We start from the raw sequence: 17755 nt of genomic DNA on the forward strand, positions 1-17755 counted from the left end.
ACATGTGATTATTTTGTGATGTAAATATTCACAAGAACTTGCTTTATATTACATCAGACAATTCATTTTAAGGTTTCATATTGGAGAGTAAAACCAAAAATGATATTTTTGTATATGCATGAAGTACACTGAAACCCATTCAAACAATTCATATGTTCAGCAACAAAATTGTGATGTTTGTTCATATTAGATTACTCAGCCATAAGGTCACCAGTCATCATTACACTTCTCCCCTGCAGGTCAAATTTCTGACTTTTTTCCCATAAATATTTGCCCAAAATACATGTGGTGGACTTTATCAACACAATAAATACATAAATATCCTTCTAAGTCTTTGAATCACTGTGACTCATGTCATCCAGTAATATACTTGTCAGTCTACATGTCATTCTTCATTGTAGACCGCTTTCTACTGGTCATAGCAGGAAATATGTGGTAACTGACTGTGATAACAATGTGTGAGACAGGCCACAGGTGCATACTTGGCTTTTGTCACAGGGGAAAGAACAGTCACACTTTTCTGCTCCAGCAAAGGTCAAGTTGAGGTATAAAAGAAGGGGAGAAGCATTCATTGCTTGTAGAAACGTTGTGACGCACTGCAGACATGCTCAGGTTTCTGGTGTTGACAAGTCTTGCAGCCGTGGGTAAGAAAATGACAGCACACACTGCGCTTTATTCATTATTGATCTCTTTCTGTCTCCTTCACTCTCTTGCTCTATCAGTCAGTCACTCATTTTTAGTTTAGTCAACACACAGGAGCTCCAGATAATCTGCTCTACCAGTCACACTCTCGCTGCGCTTGTTTCTCGTTTCCTCTGTTTGTATGTGGAAAGCAAATACTATTATGAGGCATCTGGGGAACCATGTATACATTGTGCCTCCTGTTTTTCATGTTTTTAACCAGTGCTGGCTGAGCTGGAGCCCCAGCCCAGGTACCTGGAGGACAGCTTTCAAAGGGTTGTGGGAGGTGAGGTGGCTAAACCCAACTCCTGGCCCTGGCAGGTAATCTACAGCCACATAAAATTGCAAATTAAATGCATTGATTCAGCAGGAAACTAAATTATGTTTAAGCTCTGACATCAGTTTAATTAATTACACTTAATAATGTTTTCACACATACAAAACTCTGGCCTTTTTTCTTCCCCCTTAGATCTCTCTTCAGTACAAATCTGGCAGCAGCTTCTACCACACATGTGGGGGAACCCTGATTGAGAGAGGCTGGGTTATGACAGCTGCTCACTGTGTGGACAGGTGACATAATGATTAACTAGAGCATAGACTCAGTGCTCTTTGGCTGTATGGGTTTTGGGTGTATTCATGATCCATTGTGAAATTAGTTTGACTTGAATAGCCATAGCCCACTCTTATCACAACCCAGAGGTATGATTTATTTCAGTATTTCTAAATGTCACCAGCATGAGGCAACTTCTCACAGCCTCATTTATAACTGTCACATCACCAGGGGATTTGTTTATTTGATTAGTCTCCAAACAAAGGAATAAAAAACAAAAAACAAAACCAGGAGTCATTTCATGGTGAATTGTGGTCTTTATTTCTTTTCCATCAGTTTACTGTAATACGAATTCATAAGGCTATACAGACTTATTTATTATTATTATTATTAAATTGCAGCAATAGGACATGGCGTGTCATTCTTGGTGAACATGACCTCAACAGCAACAATGGCAGAGAGCAGATCATGGACGTCAGCCATGTTTACATCCATCCCAAATGGGACTCCAGAAGAGTGTCTGCTGGGTGAGGATTGCATTTTTTCTTACATTTATCATGTTAAGGATCTTCACCGTACGTGTTTTTGTTGGTTGTTTTAAAATTATCCTTATAGAAGTAAGTTATAATGTTTTGAAGGGAATTCATTCACCTAATTTCTCAAATATCTCTGGATACCATATCTGTTCTAAACTGATACAGGGTAAGAATGTCACCTTAGGGAAGTGCAGGTCTAACCCATAGACAAAATGTCATTCCCAGGGGTTAGTATCTCTACAAAGTGATATTTGGTTACTCCTGTTTGATCCATGGATCTCCACCTCAGGTACGATATTGCCCTGCTGCGTTTGTCCTCTGAGGCCACCCTGAACTCCTATGTCCAGCTGGGCTCTCTGCCTCCCTCCGGCCAGATTCTGCCCAATAACAACCTCTGCTACATCACCGGATGGGGACGCACTTCCAGTGAGTTGATTGCATGATCCCTCTGAGCACCCGTCAGTTTCAATGCTGTACTCAGATTTATTCTCTAAAGCTCAATGTATCTTACCTTTCCAATTTCACTTTTTCCAGCTGGTGGCAGCCTGTCCGCCCAGCTGAAGCAGGCCTACCTCCCTGTTGTCGACTACAAGACCTGCTCCAGCAGTGCCTGGTGGGGCAGCACTGTCAAGACCACCATGGTGTGTGGTGGTGGTCGTGCTGAGGCTGGATGCAATGTGAGTCTCCTCCTACACGGAAAAGAGTTGCACTCTCAGTAACTAACACTATATTATCATCAAGTCTTATTATAGAGGACTTATTTGACCTGTACCTAGAAAAGTTTTTTCGATTTTAATTAAGATACATAGATGAGAGAACATTAAAAAACACAAAGAAGAGAAAGTAATCCTGCAAAATGAAACCCTCCAATGAATTAACTATATATACCACTGAATTATTGTCCACAATACTGAAGGTGCTCTCTGTAATCTCGTCCCTCTCAGGGTGACTCTGGTGGCCCTCTGAACTGCCTTGTTGACGGAAAATACTACGTCCATGGAATTGCCAGCTTTGTGTCCGGTATGGGATGTAACGCTCCCAAGAAGCCCACTGTCTTCACCCGTGTCTCTGCCTACATCGAATGGATTGACTCGGTCAGTATTAGGGATTTGTATGTCTATCGTATCCAAAAGAATATATCAGTATAGGAAAATTTAGGTATGGGTTTTATGGAATTTAAGTTGCATATGATGGGTAATCATTATTTCCTTCTTCTCTTTTCCAGACCATGATGTAAACAGAAGACTCATCTGTGTTGCAGCACACAAAGACGGAGACCACAGTTGACCATCTTTTCATGTACTGTCCTTCCTCACTTGTCTGGTCTCATTATACAGAAAATAAAATTAATCAAACTTTGAGTGATGACTCATTTCTCATCAGAACGTTTATGCAACCACACTTATGTATCTCATTATGAAGGTTACATTTCTTTTGCTTCAGAGATCAAACTATCCTCCCGAATGAATAAAATACCCCTAACTAAAGTACTAAAGTACTATAGTACCATTTCATGGATTTAAATTAAAGTGTGGACATGAAAATAAATGTTCAGCCCTTCAAAACTGATTGAGATTCTTGAAAACATGTTTTATGTTTCAGTAAATCCAGTGTGATGTGGCAACACGCCGTCACACGCTATCACAAACTGATAAAGTGTGAGATGGACAACAGGTGGCTTTCTGCAAAGCATAGTGTCCACATCAAATGAAGGTCAGCTCAGGGTATAAAAGATTGAGACGTTTAGAAATGTTTAGATGCTGCAGACATGCTCGTGTTTCTGCTGTTCACCACTCTCACAGCCACAGGTAACAAATATCAAGGCTGTACTGTGTACAATCTACTGCTGTTAAGAAAGGTTTTTTTTCTTGCTTAAAAACTTGGAAAACAGATATAATTATGGGAAACATGTTTAAATGGTGTTTTGATGAGTTTCCTCTGTGCCTCAGTGCTGGCTGAGTTGAAGCTTCAGTTCAGTAACGCAAAGGGCAGCACTGCAGGAAGAATTGTGGGAGGTGAAGCGGTGCCTTATCACACCTCCTGGCCTTGGCAGGTGCAGTATCACATAGCCAGACAGAACATGTAAAAGAAAGCTGTGTAAGTGCAAGTTCCTGTCTTTGTCATGCAGTACAGGTAGTACTATAGATGTAACCAAAAATGGGTAAACTTGGGCAACTCTCCATGTACAGTAATATCTGTTGCAGTCTGTCTTGTGTTATCTCCAGGAGTGCGATGCTACAAAATTCTTAAAAAGAAAAGTTTGGCATTTTGGGAAATACCCTTTCTTGCTGTGAGTTGGAAGAGAAGTTTATTCATTAAACAAGAAGCAACAGACAGCATCCAGTTAGTTAAGCTTAGCAGAAAGACTAAAAATGGGGGAAATAGGTAACTCCGTCTGAAGGTAACAAAATCTGCTATATTTGGCTGCTAAGTGGATTTTGTTATTGTGAGTTTGAAACACCCTGGCTGTCTTTATGCTAAGATAAGCTACAGTAACTCATCTTTTTTATATACATGTATAATTCTAAACGTATCAGCTTCTTCATTCTAAGTATGAGGACAATGGAAAAATCCTTTATTTGAGAACTTTCCTCCTTTTCTTGTTAACCTTTATAGAAAAAAAAGACTTTTTCTGGATAAGAACATGTGGTGAATCCTGCTCTAGGTCTCTCTCCAGTACCTCTCTGATGGCTCCTATCACCATTTCTGTGGAGGAACACTGATCAGGGCAGGATGGGTCATGACTGCTGCTCACTGTGTGTTCAGGTAACAGGTGCAATTATTCTAATCTAATAAACTGCATAGTAACTGTTAAATGTCCATACATACTATGGGCTGTATGTTTTTTTTTTTTTTTGAGATTCAGGTTTTGTCTTATTACACACATCTTGCACAAATATGTGTTTTCTGTTTCCTTTCATTTCTTTGTATCTTACCTCTCTGTGTTTTATTGTGGAAACAAACAAACTAACAGTTTCAGCTCTTTGCGTGTGGTCCTCGGTGATCTTGTTCTGCACCAAAGCTATGGATCAGAGCAATACAGGAGTGTCACTAGTGTTCATATCCATCCCGAATGGAACAGTAATAGCATCTCCTCTGGGTGGGTCTATCTGTTATTGCACTCTAACATCTGTCTAGTTTTCATATACCACACACAGTAAACATTTTGGGTAAACAGTTCGTATTTTCTTTAACATCTTAGCTTTACAGAAGTTTAGCCTTACTTTTACAGTCTTTTAAATTAGAGTTAATATTGTTAAAAGAGTTTTAATGGCTATGATAAGGTTAATTGCCTTTGAATGATGTCTTATATTTGCACCATTATTAAAAAGTCACTCTAATATATTATGCTCATTCAAATAGTTGAATGATATACTTAAAGTGGGAGACTTTCAAACAGTCTCATTCTTTGACCTTTAGTAATGACATCGCGCTGTTGCGGCTGTCTTCTGATGCCTCACTGAACTCTTATGTGGGGCGGGCTTCTCTGCCTCCTATTGGCGAGATCCTGCCCCACAACCACCCCTGCTACATCACTGGATATGGGCGCACCTCCAGTGAGTCAGATGCAACTCCTCAAAATCATAATTTTGACTGTAAGTATGCAGTCACCTGAGTATCACTGTACATGTTTGTCTCTCTCTTCAGCTGGTGGAAGTATGCCCACCAGAATGAGGCAGGCCTACCTTCCCATTGTTGACCACCAGACCTGCACCAGCTCCGGCTGGTGGGGTAGCACCGTCAAGACCAACATGATCTGTGCTGGAGGAGGCGCCCAGTCCGGATGCAACGTGAGTCTGCTGATGTAAAGAATATGAAAATACTACACATAGAGTGAAAAATACATTTCTAAAAAGCAATCAAACCAGGCACACTTGATTATACCTGCTAAATAAAAGTAGACACAGTCACCTTCTGTTGTTTATCATGATCTACTGTGGACGAATGAAAAACACATCACATCATCATACTTTATACCAGCATAACACCTGATAATACAGCTGTTAAAACATTACTAAAACTCATTCAGATATTTGTTGCTCTACTGTTACATTATTATTCTCATGAAATAAAGTATTGTATAAAGTTTTATGTGCAGTGGTGTAGTTGTAATTATAGCTTTTTAAATAAATTTTCCAGAAATTTGTGAGTTGAACACATTTTTATGAATTCAAGTATCACAAGAAGTTAATTCATTTAAACTAATTTTGAAAAACCATCTATAAAAACAGATCAAAGTGGAATAAGTGGTTATTAGCATACCCCTCTACAGTTTTGTGGAAGCCCATTTTTACCATTGTAAAAGTACACCCCATTCCCATCATTATCAGTTTGAGTCACAAAGTGAGGCTGCAAAATAAAAGAGTATCCCACATCCACCCAGAATATCAGCCATCAATTCCCCAAAGTTTGTAAATAACAGAAGTAAGATATGCTATATTTATGGCTATGTGTCTGTAACTAACAGTTCTTTGTTTCGTCCTAGGGTGACTTTGGTGGCCCTCTTAGCTGCAAAGTTAACAACAGCTGGTATGTCCACGGGATAGCCAGCTTTGTGTCTGGTATGGGATGCAACACGCCCCAGAAGCCCACTGTCTTCACTCGCGTCTCTGCCTACATCACATGGATGAACTCGGTCAGAGAGCAACAAAAAAACAGATATTATAAAGAACAGAATTACTTTAATCATCAAGTTCTTTTAAAATACAGTAGTTCACCAAGTCAATTAGTTGATGATATATTTAATATATGTAATTTTCTTCTTCCAGGTCATGAACAATTCTTGAAATGGATTTCTTTGCTACAGAAATTACTCCAAATTGAACATGTTTTCCATCTGCAGCTAACTGTGCTGGTTAAATGTTCTACAAATAAACTTCAGAATCAATTGTGTTTGTGTTATTAAACTATTTTGTAACTGCCTGATGTCCTGCACGTCTTAGTGTTGACTGCTTTTAATTTCATTTAACATTATGACACTGATGAAAAGAAATTCTGATCAAACCACCAATTATCAAACCATTTTCTTATCAGACCTCCTAAAACTTTACATTTGCCATTTTCCTGTTCAATGCAGCATGTGAGCATCGTTAGCACACAGCAAGTAAATCTGACAGAAATGGGACAAATACACAGACAAGCAGACAGTGGGGGCCATACCAGGGATATGAGGATATGCAATGCAAATTTGATCTGATTCTGAGTCCTGACAGCCAGCAGACCTGAATAAATGCTGACTTCATTTTGCAGTCCTTTGTCTTCTTTATTCTGTTTTTTTTTTTATTAATTAAACTTTATGTTCTCTTTTTGCTTCCACCAGAAGTTGGATAGACAAAATTAGACTCAGTGGTGTTAATAATAATAAACAGAAGGTTTGTGTTACCCTTTCTGCTGCCTCTGGTGGTTTTATGACATTTTAGAAGGAAATGGCTGCAGTGAGCACTGAGGCACTGAGGGTAGAGGCATGTTAAGTCTGCCTAAAGTGGGCTATGCTGTAATCAGAATGGAACTAGATACACTGATTGTTGTAACTGAAGAAACTCATTGCACTCATGTCTGATAGCCTTTTAACAGGTTTTCCATGAGCCAAGCACTTATTTTATTGAATGTGCCATTTTGACCTTGAAACATGGAGTATTTTCAATAAATATGTTTAAAGAAGGGCCTATGGGGAGGTTGTACTAGCCATTAGTTATGTGGATGTATACGTTACACCCTCCCAGCTATTCTTTTATTACTATAGGTTTGTTGTACCGGATGTTTCTAGCAGGACTTTTTAAAGTTTAAACTCTCACACTACAATGTGCCACACATACTAAATGGGCAGTTCTCTGTTTATCACCCTGTTACATTTGCAGTTAAATTGAACCAAAGAAACTATGCAATGAGTTTCTGAATTGTTGTGTAACAACGAGTTAACATACAATTGGTTTGCAGAACTTTAATTTAAAGCAATAGTTTGACATTTTGTTCATCTCCCTCAAACCAAGTCGTGTGCTGAAGCAGCCCTTTCTGCTGTACACTATCAACATTGAACACACAGTTATAACCTCCAGTGGGCCTCATGAATACTTATCAAAGGCTTAAAGAAAAAAGATCTGTTCTGTAGCCTCAGGGTTGTTACTGTCATCTTTAAATACTGATCTTAATCTATATTAATCAACAACTTGCAATTTGCAACATAATCATAATCTCATTACAGTGCCTCTGTCTCTACAAGTTCCCTTCTACCATCTATAGCTGGAGCTCGGCTGTCAACCAGCTGGAACAGCATGTTGTTGACTTTTAAAGCAGCTTTGAACAGAATGTGAATTTTTGTGCTTGATGAGACACCCATTTTTCATGGCTGAGGAGTCTGTGGCCCTTTCAAAACATGATGTGGATACTGTACTATACGTGCTCCACATCCTGTTTCGCTCATTAAGCACATCATATTCTACACATTACAGTAAAAGGTTTAGCATCTAAAAAACATAGTCAGCTGTTTCTTGGGTATAAACACAAATATGCAGCATGAGTTGGTCGCTGTTGATATTCAAGTCAAACATTTTACAAAATCACAGTTCATGAAATTAAACCTAAAATCCATGTCAAAGTGACAGCAGCCATACATGTATCCATCTTTGAAGATCAATATAAGCATTGGTTACATCTTGATCAATCTTGATGATGATGCTAAATTCCCTAATGTACTTACACTTGTCTACTACCACTAAACCACTAAAGGTGGTTTATGTTTTCAGCCACTCCAGCTAGTGTGAAAATGCACATTCTGCTCAATTGAAGTGACATACTGTATGGTCTATGCAGGCCAAATGCTTAATCACACTGTGGGGATGATCTTCCTTGGAGTACTACATCATTATGTATGAAAATTGTTTTTTCACATGACCTATGCTAGTAGTTGATTGCCTCCAGTTGGCTACACACTAGTAATATGAAATGCATCTGAGGAGGGGTTTTAACTGCAGAGGTGAACTTGTGTTATGTGTGTGCTTCAGGGTTTGGTTTAGTAGTGAAAAACGGTAAGAAATCTAGGCCAATACACGTGGAAAAAAAGCATTCGCTGGCTGAGTCAGCTATTCCATCTATCAACCCCCCCCCCCTCGTCCCCACTGTGGTGATAACTGTGAGACAGACACAGGTGGAGTGGTGCGCTGGTACTGAACAAATTACACACACAAACCCACGCACACACACACACACACACACACACACACACACACACACACACACACACACACACACACACACACACACACACACACACACACACACTATCAGTAGAAGAGGCCGTGAGGGTATAAAAGAGTAGTGGGCAGAAGTCTCCAGTGCAGAAAGTTTCAGGAGACTGCAGACATGCTTAGATTTCTTGTATTGACCTCTCTCGCAGCCCTCGGTAAGAACTACCTGATACTTCCTCTCCTTTGACATTCTGCAGACACAGAAACTCCTAACACACTTGAATACTTGATATCTGACTACAATGCTTGTATGTGTCTGTGCTTTGCTCAGTGCTGGCTGAGCTGGAGCCCCAGCCCAGGTACCTAGAGGATGACATTGCTCAGGAGAGAGTTGTGGGAGGTGAGGTGGCCAGAGCCAACTCCTGGCCCTGGCAGGTACTATATACTATGCTTCACTCTACAACAGTGGTGACAGAGTGTGAAAATAGTCTGTTATGATTTACAGTTCTGATTTGAAAATCGTACTTGAGTTAAAGCACTAAAGTAAAAAGTATTATCAACAAAATAAACTATAATAAACTAATTTTAAATGTACATCCACCTTCCTCCATGTAGCCTAACTATAACTAACCAGAAAACACAACAAAACTCAAAAAAAAGGAACAACCATTGGACACCATGGAGGGTGCAACAACCAGTGCGCTATTATGCTACAGAAATCAAATAACCTAGATTAACCTAATTTTTTTAAAACTGTTTTTAAAACTTTTTAAAACTTCTAATAGAATTAGCAGTAGAATAAAACGCCACCAAGGCAGACAACACAAAGATAAACAACAAAAACTCAACACCTCAGAGAAGGTAAAAGATTCTAAATGAACACAGAAGTCACACTGGAGGCTCCACCATGAGCATGTTAGCATTTAGCATGTTAGCCAGCGTGCACCTGTTGGTAACGCAACGAAGCGGGTATGTTCGATTTGTTTTATGTTTGTTTTATACAGCCTATGTTTTTTAAATAGAGTCAAGTGTGATTAATGGGTGCATTAAACCTGTGAAAAATGAATTGGCTGCCGCTTTATCATGCCATTTTCATGAGATTTTTGCTTTTGCTCATTGATGGGGGTAACTGGAACTGTAGCAAAGTACAATGGGCCCACTTGAAATAATAAATACTCAAGTAAAAGCAAAATTAAATATACTCAAAAAAGTACAAGAAGGCTACACAAAAAAACTTGTTACAATAAAAAATAAATAAATTTTAAAATTTTAAAAATAAAATAAAATTTGTTACAGTAATGTGAGTGGGCCTGAATGTATTTGTTATTTCCACCACGGCTTGTTAGTAGCCTCCCTGGCAACCCCATATGGGCCTTGATTGATAGCTTTGCACAACTCATCAACATGTCAAATCAGCCACATAACAGGATAAATGTAATGGAGAACAAAGCACAGTATTTCCCTCCGTCATGTGCTAGCATGGAAGTATAGGGTAGCATAATTAAAATCATGTCTAAATACAGTACTGTATTTAGTTACTTTCTACCAGTACTGTGCCGGATGTTAATATGAAAATGTGAATGTTTTGATTTCTTGTGGTTGTAATGCTCTCTGTTATCATTCCATTAGATCTCTCTTCAATACAAATCTGGTACCAGCTACTACCACACCTGTGGAGGAACCCTGATCAGGACAGGATGGGTCATGACTGCTGCTCACTGTGTGGACAGGTCGGTGTTTCATTAATCACATAATAGCTGCTGAACCTAAAACTAATAGAGACATGGATGAAGTAGCAGGATTTTTGGTTTGAAAAAATAAATTTTCAATGTGAAATATTGAGTATAAGTGGCAGAAATGTTCATGTTTGTACATCTACAGATCCCAGACTTGGCGTGTTGTTCTTGGAGATCACAACATCAACTCCCACGAGGGCACAGAGCAGTACATGAGCGTGAGCCGTGTTTACATCCACCCCAACTGGAACTCCAACAATGTTGCGGGAGGGTTAGTGGCTACTGCTCGTGTTTTAACCCACTTCTACATACAAAAACATGTGCCGGTACATGTACATCACATATTGTACATATTTATTATAAATATTTTTAACATGAAAAAGTAATGAAAAATGTCCTAAAAAGTCACATTATATGGGTATGTGATTTTGTATGTTTATTTAAATATTTTATCAATAAATACACACCCAACCATGCATCTACAGCTGAAGCAATTCATTTATTGCAACTATTTTGATAATCAATGTATTGCTTAAATACTTTTTCTTAAGCTAAACTGACAAACCCTCTGTGGTCCCATCTCATTTAATAAGAACATTTGCTTATATCTGTTTTAAAATGTTGTAAACATTGTGTGTGATTTGAAACGGGTGGTGATGGTGCAGGGGATAGGACACATACCTTTTGTGTGGGGAGACCCAGGTTCAACTCCCCACTGTGACACATCCACTGATGTGTCCCTCAACAATACACTTGACCCCTAGTTGCTCTGGAGGCATGAAAGATGTATTACTTTATGTTGGTGTTACCCTCAGGTGGGACATTGCTCTCCTGCGTCTGACCAATGTTGCTACTCTCAACAACTTCGTCCAGCTTGGTGCCCTGCCTCCCTCTGGTCAGGTCCTGCCCAATAACAATGCTTGTTACATCAGCGGATGGGGTCGTACCCAGAGTGAGTCTGACATGATGATACCTTTGAACCCAGTATTCAGTTTAGTATTTAGATACATTAAGAAAGTAATCTGTATATTACAACACATTTTTAAGAAATAGTGTATCATTCTGTTATTATAGGCTTCATCACAGTTGTATCATGTGTTTCTCCTGTCGTCCCCAGCTGGAGGTCAGCTGTCTGCCCAGCTGAAGCAGGCCTACCTGCCTGTTGTTGACTACAGGACCTGCTCCAGCAGTGGATGGTGGGGTAGCACTGTGAAGGACTCCATGGTCTGTGCTGGTGGTGGCAGCGAATCTGGTTGCCAGGTGAGCCTATGTGGTCTTAGAAAGGACTGTGTATGCTTTCACATTTAGTAGTTTTTAAAGAGTAGACTTAAAAGAGTGCTAAACCAATTTTAGCGTTACTCTCCTATGATATTGCCAAACTCACGATGGAAAGATATGGTCTTTTAAATTCCACACATCTATCTTTCTTGTCAAAACCTGTCGCCGACATTACCCACAAGGCAATCCTGAATCCGTGGGTGCTAGTAGTCACTTACAATTAAATTAATAAGAACTTCTGGGTTGCCAGGTTGTGGCTAATCCTGATGACTGATTGGACTTTATGACCACTTACCTTGTGGAAAAGAGCTGCAGATGGTCTGGACCAAGATCCATTTAAGAAAAACTTAAAGAACTGACAAGAACTTGTCAGAATTCAGTCCCACTCCTCCATGACAAAGTGAAATTGAACATCTCCCCCCTGAGCTGAGGGCTGACCCCTTCCTGTCAAGGAAGATATTTGGGAGGACACATGTGGGATCACTTGCTGCATCAGCAGGGGCATACGTCAGTTACAATGATCCAGGCGAGTGCTTAAGCTGCACAAAGTGTCAAAGTCTTGCAACTTAGTGTTCTGCACTAACTTGCTTGGGGCTGTTTGAGTTTAGAAGAAGATATGAGAAGAAAATTGGTGAACTGGAAAAAGGGTTATTTGCTCCCAACTCCACTAAAGGGCTCTGAGATTTGTCTGTAATGTGTTTTGTCTGAATCCAGGGTGACTCCGGCGGCCCCCTGAACTGCAATGTCAATGGCAAGTGGGTTGTCCACGGTGTTACCAGCTTTGTGTCCTCCTCTGGCTGCAACGCCTACAAGAAGCCCACTGTCTTCACCCGTGTCTCTGCCTACATCAGCTGGATGAACAGCGTCAGTATTAAACACTAACCCATATGAATCAGAGTATCAAATATTTTAAAAACATTCAAACATAAAACCTTTTAATGCTGGTTATGCATGATTTTTTACAGTGCAGTACAGACTTTTTACAGTATACTGCACATGCAGTAACTGGAGAATTTCATAATCTTTTCATACATTCATTCACCCTTACAAATGCATGTCTCTTTGTGCAGCATTTAGTTGGGATTCTTAAGGATAATCGCATAATTATTCATTTGTCCTTGCTTTGCCAGATCATGGGTTGAGAAGAAGTACGATCTCCATGGAGACAAGCGAACACTCATTCATTTCAGTTTCTGCCCATCTCCATCGAATAAAGTGTCCTATAATGTGCTTTTGACTTGCTTCATTTTTTTATGTTGTGTCCTGTGTGGGAGATAACAGGCACTGATCATCTTAGGATTTATAAAAGCAGAAGCAACTGTAAGTGAAGTGTAATTTCAGTTTATTTATTCACAGTTATTTTTCATGTCAGGGAATTTGTTTGAGATGACCTTCGGATAATAAATTGATTCCAAAACTAAAACATTTACACTGTCACAAATAGGGAAAATTAAATGCAGCTTTCAGTGAAGCGGTGGACATTCTGTGAAACTGCTTTTTATTGCGAGGGGTAAACAAAAAGATGTGATTAGACTGTGAAAACTTAAGAGTTCCTAAGACTTGACTTCAAGTGACAGCAACATTTAAGATGATTCTGTCTTTTAAAAAAAATCAAAGTCAGTACTCTAGAATACCTTGCATAATTGCATGAATGTGTTTAAACAATAACAAACTAATAAGCTGAGTTTCAGAACTTGCATACCCAGGTAATGTGGATACAAATATTTATAAAACGGGTAGATCAAATCAAGCAATCTGATTGGTTCATAGCAGTGATATAATGAGCGTATATAACGGGTATGACGTTGAATTCCTTTGCACAGATCCGTATGACGAACAGGGTTCGAGTTATAATCTGAGCTTCGTGGGGGTCACACGCCCCAGTTACACCTGGTATTAAAATGCGATATGATACAGATCCGGCGGAGATAAATAAATAATGAGAAAGAGAAAAAATCATTGCTTTTTACGTGATTCAACATTCCCCTCTCGCACACACGAAAACACACACAAACACACTCAGCAGTCCACTACTTGCCCCAGATGTCTGCGATAGTGCAAAAAAGTTTAAGTTTCAATAGCCTCTTCAAAAGACTATTGCTCAAGGAGAGAGGCAATTCTGCCCATTATGGTAGGTATAATATTTAAGTGTTATTATTTTAGGCACTGCTTGCCGCCGGCACACAAGAGTAAGCATATTATAAGTTACCAAAGTCAATCTACTGACGCTGGACAGTTTTTAGTGGCTGCACAATAAACAACAATGTGCATAAATAAATAAATAAATGTCTGTTGATGAAATAAAATAAAGTCAAATTGTAGTGCGTCTGTTAGCCTACTTTCCTTTTGCCACATTTGGTAACCGTTTTACAGAAGCAATAGCACACTTCAGGCCGTGATATAAGCCTACGCTTATTATATCACAACAACGCCCCTTAATATAATAGCCTAAGCGTATTCCACCGCCTGTCATGAGCTATTGCTTAAATATATATCAGTAATAATCAGTGTTAATTTAATTACGAGTGTCCATCCGTCCATCGTCAACCACTTATCGTGCGTACAGGGTCGCGGGGAGCTGGAGCCAATCCCAGCTGACATCAGTTGAAAGGCGGGGTACACCCTGGATAGGTCGCCAATCAGTCGCAGGGCCACACATAGACAAACAACCAGTCACACTCACACTTCACCTAAGGACAATTTTAGGGTCACCAATCAATCTAGTCCGTACGTCTTTGGACGGTGGGAGGAAGCCGGAGCACCCGGAGAGAACCCATGCAGACGCGGGGAGAACATGCAAACTCCACACCAGGTTAATAATGAGTGTGAATTAAAAAATTAAATTGTTGAAAATCAGCAACTGTGTGCACATCTCTAAGTAACATAAATATTTCAGGCTGCAAGCCAACATACACACATAATATTTCCTCAGAGGGTCATATTCACTTTCGTGTATTTAACTCTCATGCAGTCTATTTTTATAAGCGTGCTCTTTTATATGCTTGATCCTGTTACAGGGTCATGGGGGGCTGGAGTCCATCCCTATATCATTGGACTGGGAGAGGAGATCAGAGTCCCTGCAGGAAGCTCTCAGAAATGCAGACAGAGACATAGCCTACTGGTTTCACTCATAACTGAGCAAATTCATGAAACTATGCCACCTCTCAGATGGATGCCCTATTCATAACAAGAAAAATATCATTTTAAATGTCTGAATCAGTTTGTCAAATGATCTTCAAATGAAAACCTAATAAATCCCCTTGGCTGCCTTAACATTTATTTAAAATCAATCTGTTATAAGTTGTAGAACTCATAAAGTAGATCAACCTGCACCAGTCGCAGGGAGAGATAATAGCTGTCAGAAAAGATGAAATGGATATCACATGAAAAGCAAACAAAAACTATTGAAAGGAAGGACAATATTAAGAACATGCTTACACAAAGACAAAAGCGTACATGTCAAGGACCAGAATAATAAAGACCTCATGAAACAAAATTATATATGTGTATTGTATGTATATGTGTATAAAAGTGTTCATTTGACTTTTTAGACTATTTGGTCTTACTGAGATAAACTCACACTCCATTCACTAGGTGCCAATGTTTCCAATCATGCATTCACAATTCTGTAAAACATTTGAAATTCAGTCACAAAACAACGTTACACTTACAAATCCACCATCTCTGTGGTTATTAAAGTCAAAAATAAATCCATGCCCCCACCAACAAAATGTGTGGGAAGGGTCAAATCCCCTGTGGGTGGACTTTTTTAAACCACTTTCTCAGCTGAAAAAAAAAACAATTGTTAATGTGTCTGTAAAAGCTCTGTACAGTGGTTATGTCCTCTGCTTTAATGAGAAACAGTCACAACACTTGTAGGACTAATTAAAACCATTCATAACTTTTTTCCTGCTTGATTAATCATATTCTTGTGATGAAAAATATTCACCTCTCAATTTAACACACTTTCAGGGTGAATACAAATTCTACAGTATTCTCACATGTGCTCTCACAGATGGTTTTACCTTGACGCTGTTACAGTGAGTATTGATATTTTCTGTTTGACTAATTGGTCTCCACAGGTTTGTCCACTGAATTCATCCTTACCACCCACAACAGCTGTGCTCCCGGCCAACTGACCACATCTTGTCCCACAACAACCTCTGCTAAACCACTGCACACACTTCCAGTTAGACAAATAAATCATCACTACTGTCAGGGTGGAAAACAAACAAATCACAAATAAGAGTTGGGCTGTGTTGGAAAATTTGCTGGTGGATTTTCTGCCACTTTAGAAGATAATTGCCATGTAATTGGAGGTTTTCAGTTCTGAATGAAAACACAGCTAATAAGCACTAAACACAAAGTACAACTGAGGCTTATGGAAATGTCATTAGTTTTGCAGATTTGATCTTTTGAACAGAAACTAGACCTAGATCTTCAACAGTTCATCTTGGGTACATGAATAAATGTACAGCATGTCATAGCAATCTAATAGGCCTACCACAATGTGAGCAAACGTCAGGGGATCACCAAAGTCATTAGTTTCTCATTAGTTTCATCCTCTGGGGATCATGAATATCTGTGCAAATTGTCATGGCAATCCATAAAATAATTAAAATATTTTAGTCTGGCCCAAAGGGGTGGACCGACCAACCAACAGACCAACTAGTCGCTAGCATGGATACAAATATTCACATAAATCTTCAAAAACCAACTTGCTCTCCATCAGTTTACAATGACTGAAGAGCAGTACAGATTATATACTAGTCCACCAAAGCGTTTTTTTTTCTTAGGCCAGCGTCTGTTTTCAATTCATTGCAATGGGAGCGCCGCGTTTTTCAAAGCTGGTAAAAACGCCAGCAGCGTGACCAGGTGCTGAGCGCTGAGCGTTGTTTTCCGGTCGCCGAGAGTTGAAAAATGTTCAACTTTGGGAAAAACTCTGCGCTCATCACTGTCACTTTTTACTCAGTTGTCCAATCACAGTGCAGGAGGGGCGGGACAAACACCACACCGTAGCAACGGTTGCTATCTTGTAATTGGGCTTCGTTCAACCTCAGCTCTTGGACTAATCGGTGGTTCTCGACGAACCGATATCCGGCGAGTCCGTCCTCTCTCTCTACCTGCTTCAGCCTTTTCTTCATACAGAGTAAGGACCAGAACAAGTACTCTACTCTTTGTTGACATTTTTACATCCAGTAAAGTTAACTACTTGCAACATCACTTCCTCGGATTTTATGTATCATAGCAACCAAAGCAGTGGAAAAAACGCTGGCCCTCAAAAACGCCCGCCAGCGCTTCCTGCTGCTTTTCAGAAGAGCGGCTGGCGTTTTCAGCTGGCAGAAAAACGCTTTGGTGGACAGGGGCCCTAAAACAGAATTAAAACAATAGCAAATGTCACTAAATTCAAACCTACTCTCTCGGAGTCCATGGTAAAGAGGCCCTTATTTTTTCCAGGAAGAGTACTGGATTCAAGAATGTAATTTGGAAAGCGAAATTTGGAAAGCAACAAAAATGTGTTGCCTATTGAGACAGCACATATTGATATCTAACCTGCTGTCTTCCTTACCACAGAAAGCTGCATTCATCCAAAGCTTCCACAAGGTAGCCAACAAATGGTACATTTTTTGAATGCTTTCGAGAAAACAGAGAGCACCATAATATATATAGGCCTATTGTTTCACTCTTATCAGTGGGCTCCCACCAATTAGGAAATAGGTAGCACATTTTCCTTTCACTCAAAATGCACAGGCTTTTCCCATGCAGGAGCAGTATTGGTCTAACAGACTA

The 17755-nt window shown here is 39.6% G+C and overlaps 3 protein-coding genes across 4 annotated transcripts; all 3 read left to right on the forward strand.

Annotated features, from left to right (window-relative positions):
* Positions 1–485: 485 nt before the first annotated feature.
* LOC119886402 (elastase-1-like) lies at positions 486–3128 on the forward strand. Its single transcript, XM_038697107.1, has 8 exons — positions 486–644; positions 905–1002; positions 1151–1251; positions 1633–1758; positions 2057–2193; positions 2302–2444; positions 2712–2861; positions 2993–3128. The coding sequence occupies exons 1-8, from the start codon at positions 605–607 to the stop codon at positions 3002–3004; spliced, it is 807 nt and encodes a 268-aa protein (XP_038553035.1). The 5' UTR covers positions 486–604; the 3' UTR covers positions 3005–3128.
* Positions 3129–3525: 397 nt separating this feature from the next.
* On the forward strand, positions 3526–6660 carry LOC119886403 (elastase-1-like). Its single transcript, XM_038697108.1, has 8 exons — positions 3526–3575; positions 3717–3820; positions 4433–4533; positions 4742–4867; positions 5188–5324; positions 5416–5558; positions 6254–6403; positions 6537–6660. The coding sequence occupies exons 1-8, from the start codon at positions 3536–3538 to the stop codon at positions 6552–6554; spliced, it is 819 nt and encodes a 272-aa protein (XP_038553036.1). The 5' UTR covers positions 3526–3535; the 3' UTR covers positions 6555–6660.
* Positions 6661–9076: 2416 nt separating this feature from the next.
* Positions 9077–13195, forward strand: LOC119886405 (elastase-1-like). Of its 2 annotated transcripts, XM_038697111.1 has the most exons (8): positions 9077–9166; positions 9283–9386; positions 10581–10681; positions 10833–10958; positions 11503–11639; positions 11805–11947; positions 12680–12829; positions 13096–13195. In XM_038697111.1, the coding sequence occupies exons 1-8, from the start codon at positions 9127–9129 to the stop codon at positions 13105–13107; spliced, it is 813 nt and encodes a 270-aa protein (XP_038553039.1). In that variant the 5' UTR covers positions 9077–9126; the 3' UTR covers positions 13108–13195. The 2 variants fall into 2 exon arrangements, with proteins under 2 accessions (XP_038553039.1, XP_038553038.1); XM_038697110.1 differs by lacking the exon at positions 13096–13195 and having other exon boundaries at positions 12680–12862.
* Positions 13196–17755: the final 4560 nt, after the last annotated feature.

Source organism: Micropterus salmoides, unplaced genomic scaffold (genome assembly GCF_014851395.1).
Source record: "Micropterus salmoides isolate LMB-PRFRI ecotype aquatic unplaced genomic scaffold, ASM1485139v1 Ms_hic_scaffold_4, whole genome shotgun sequence".
In the NCBI taxonomy this organism is placed as follows: domain Eukaryota; kingdom Metazoa; phylum Chordata; class Actinopteri; order Centrarchiformes; family Centrarchidae; genus Micropterus; species Micropterus salmoides.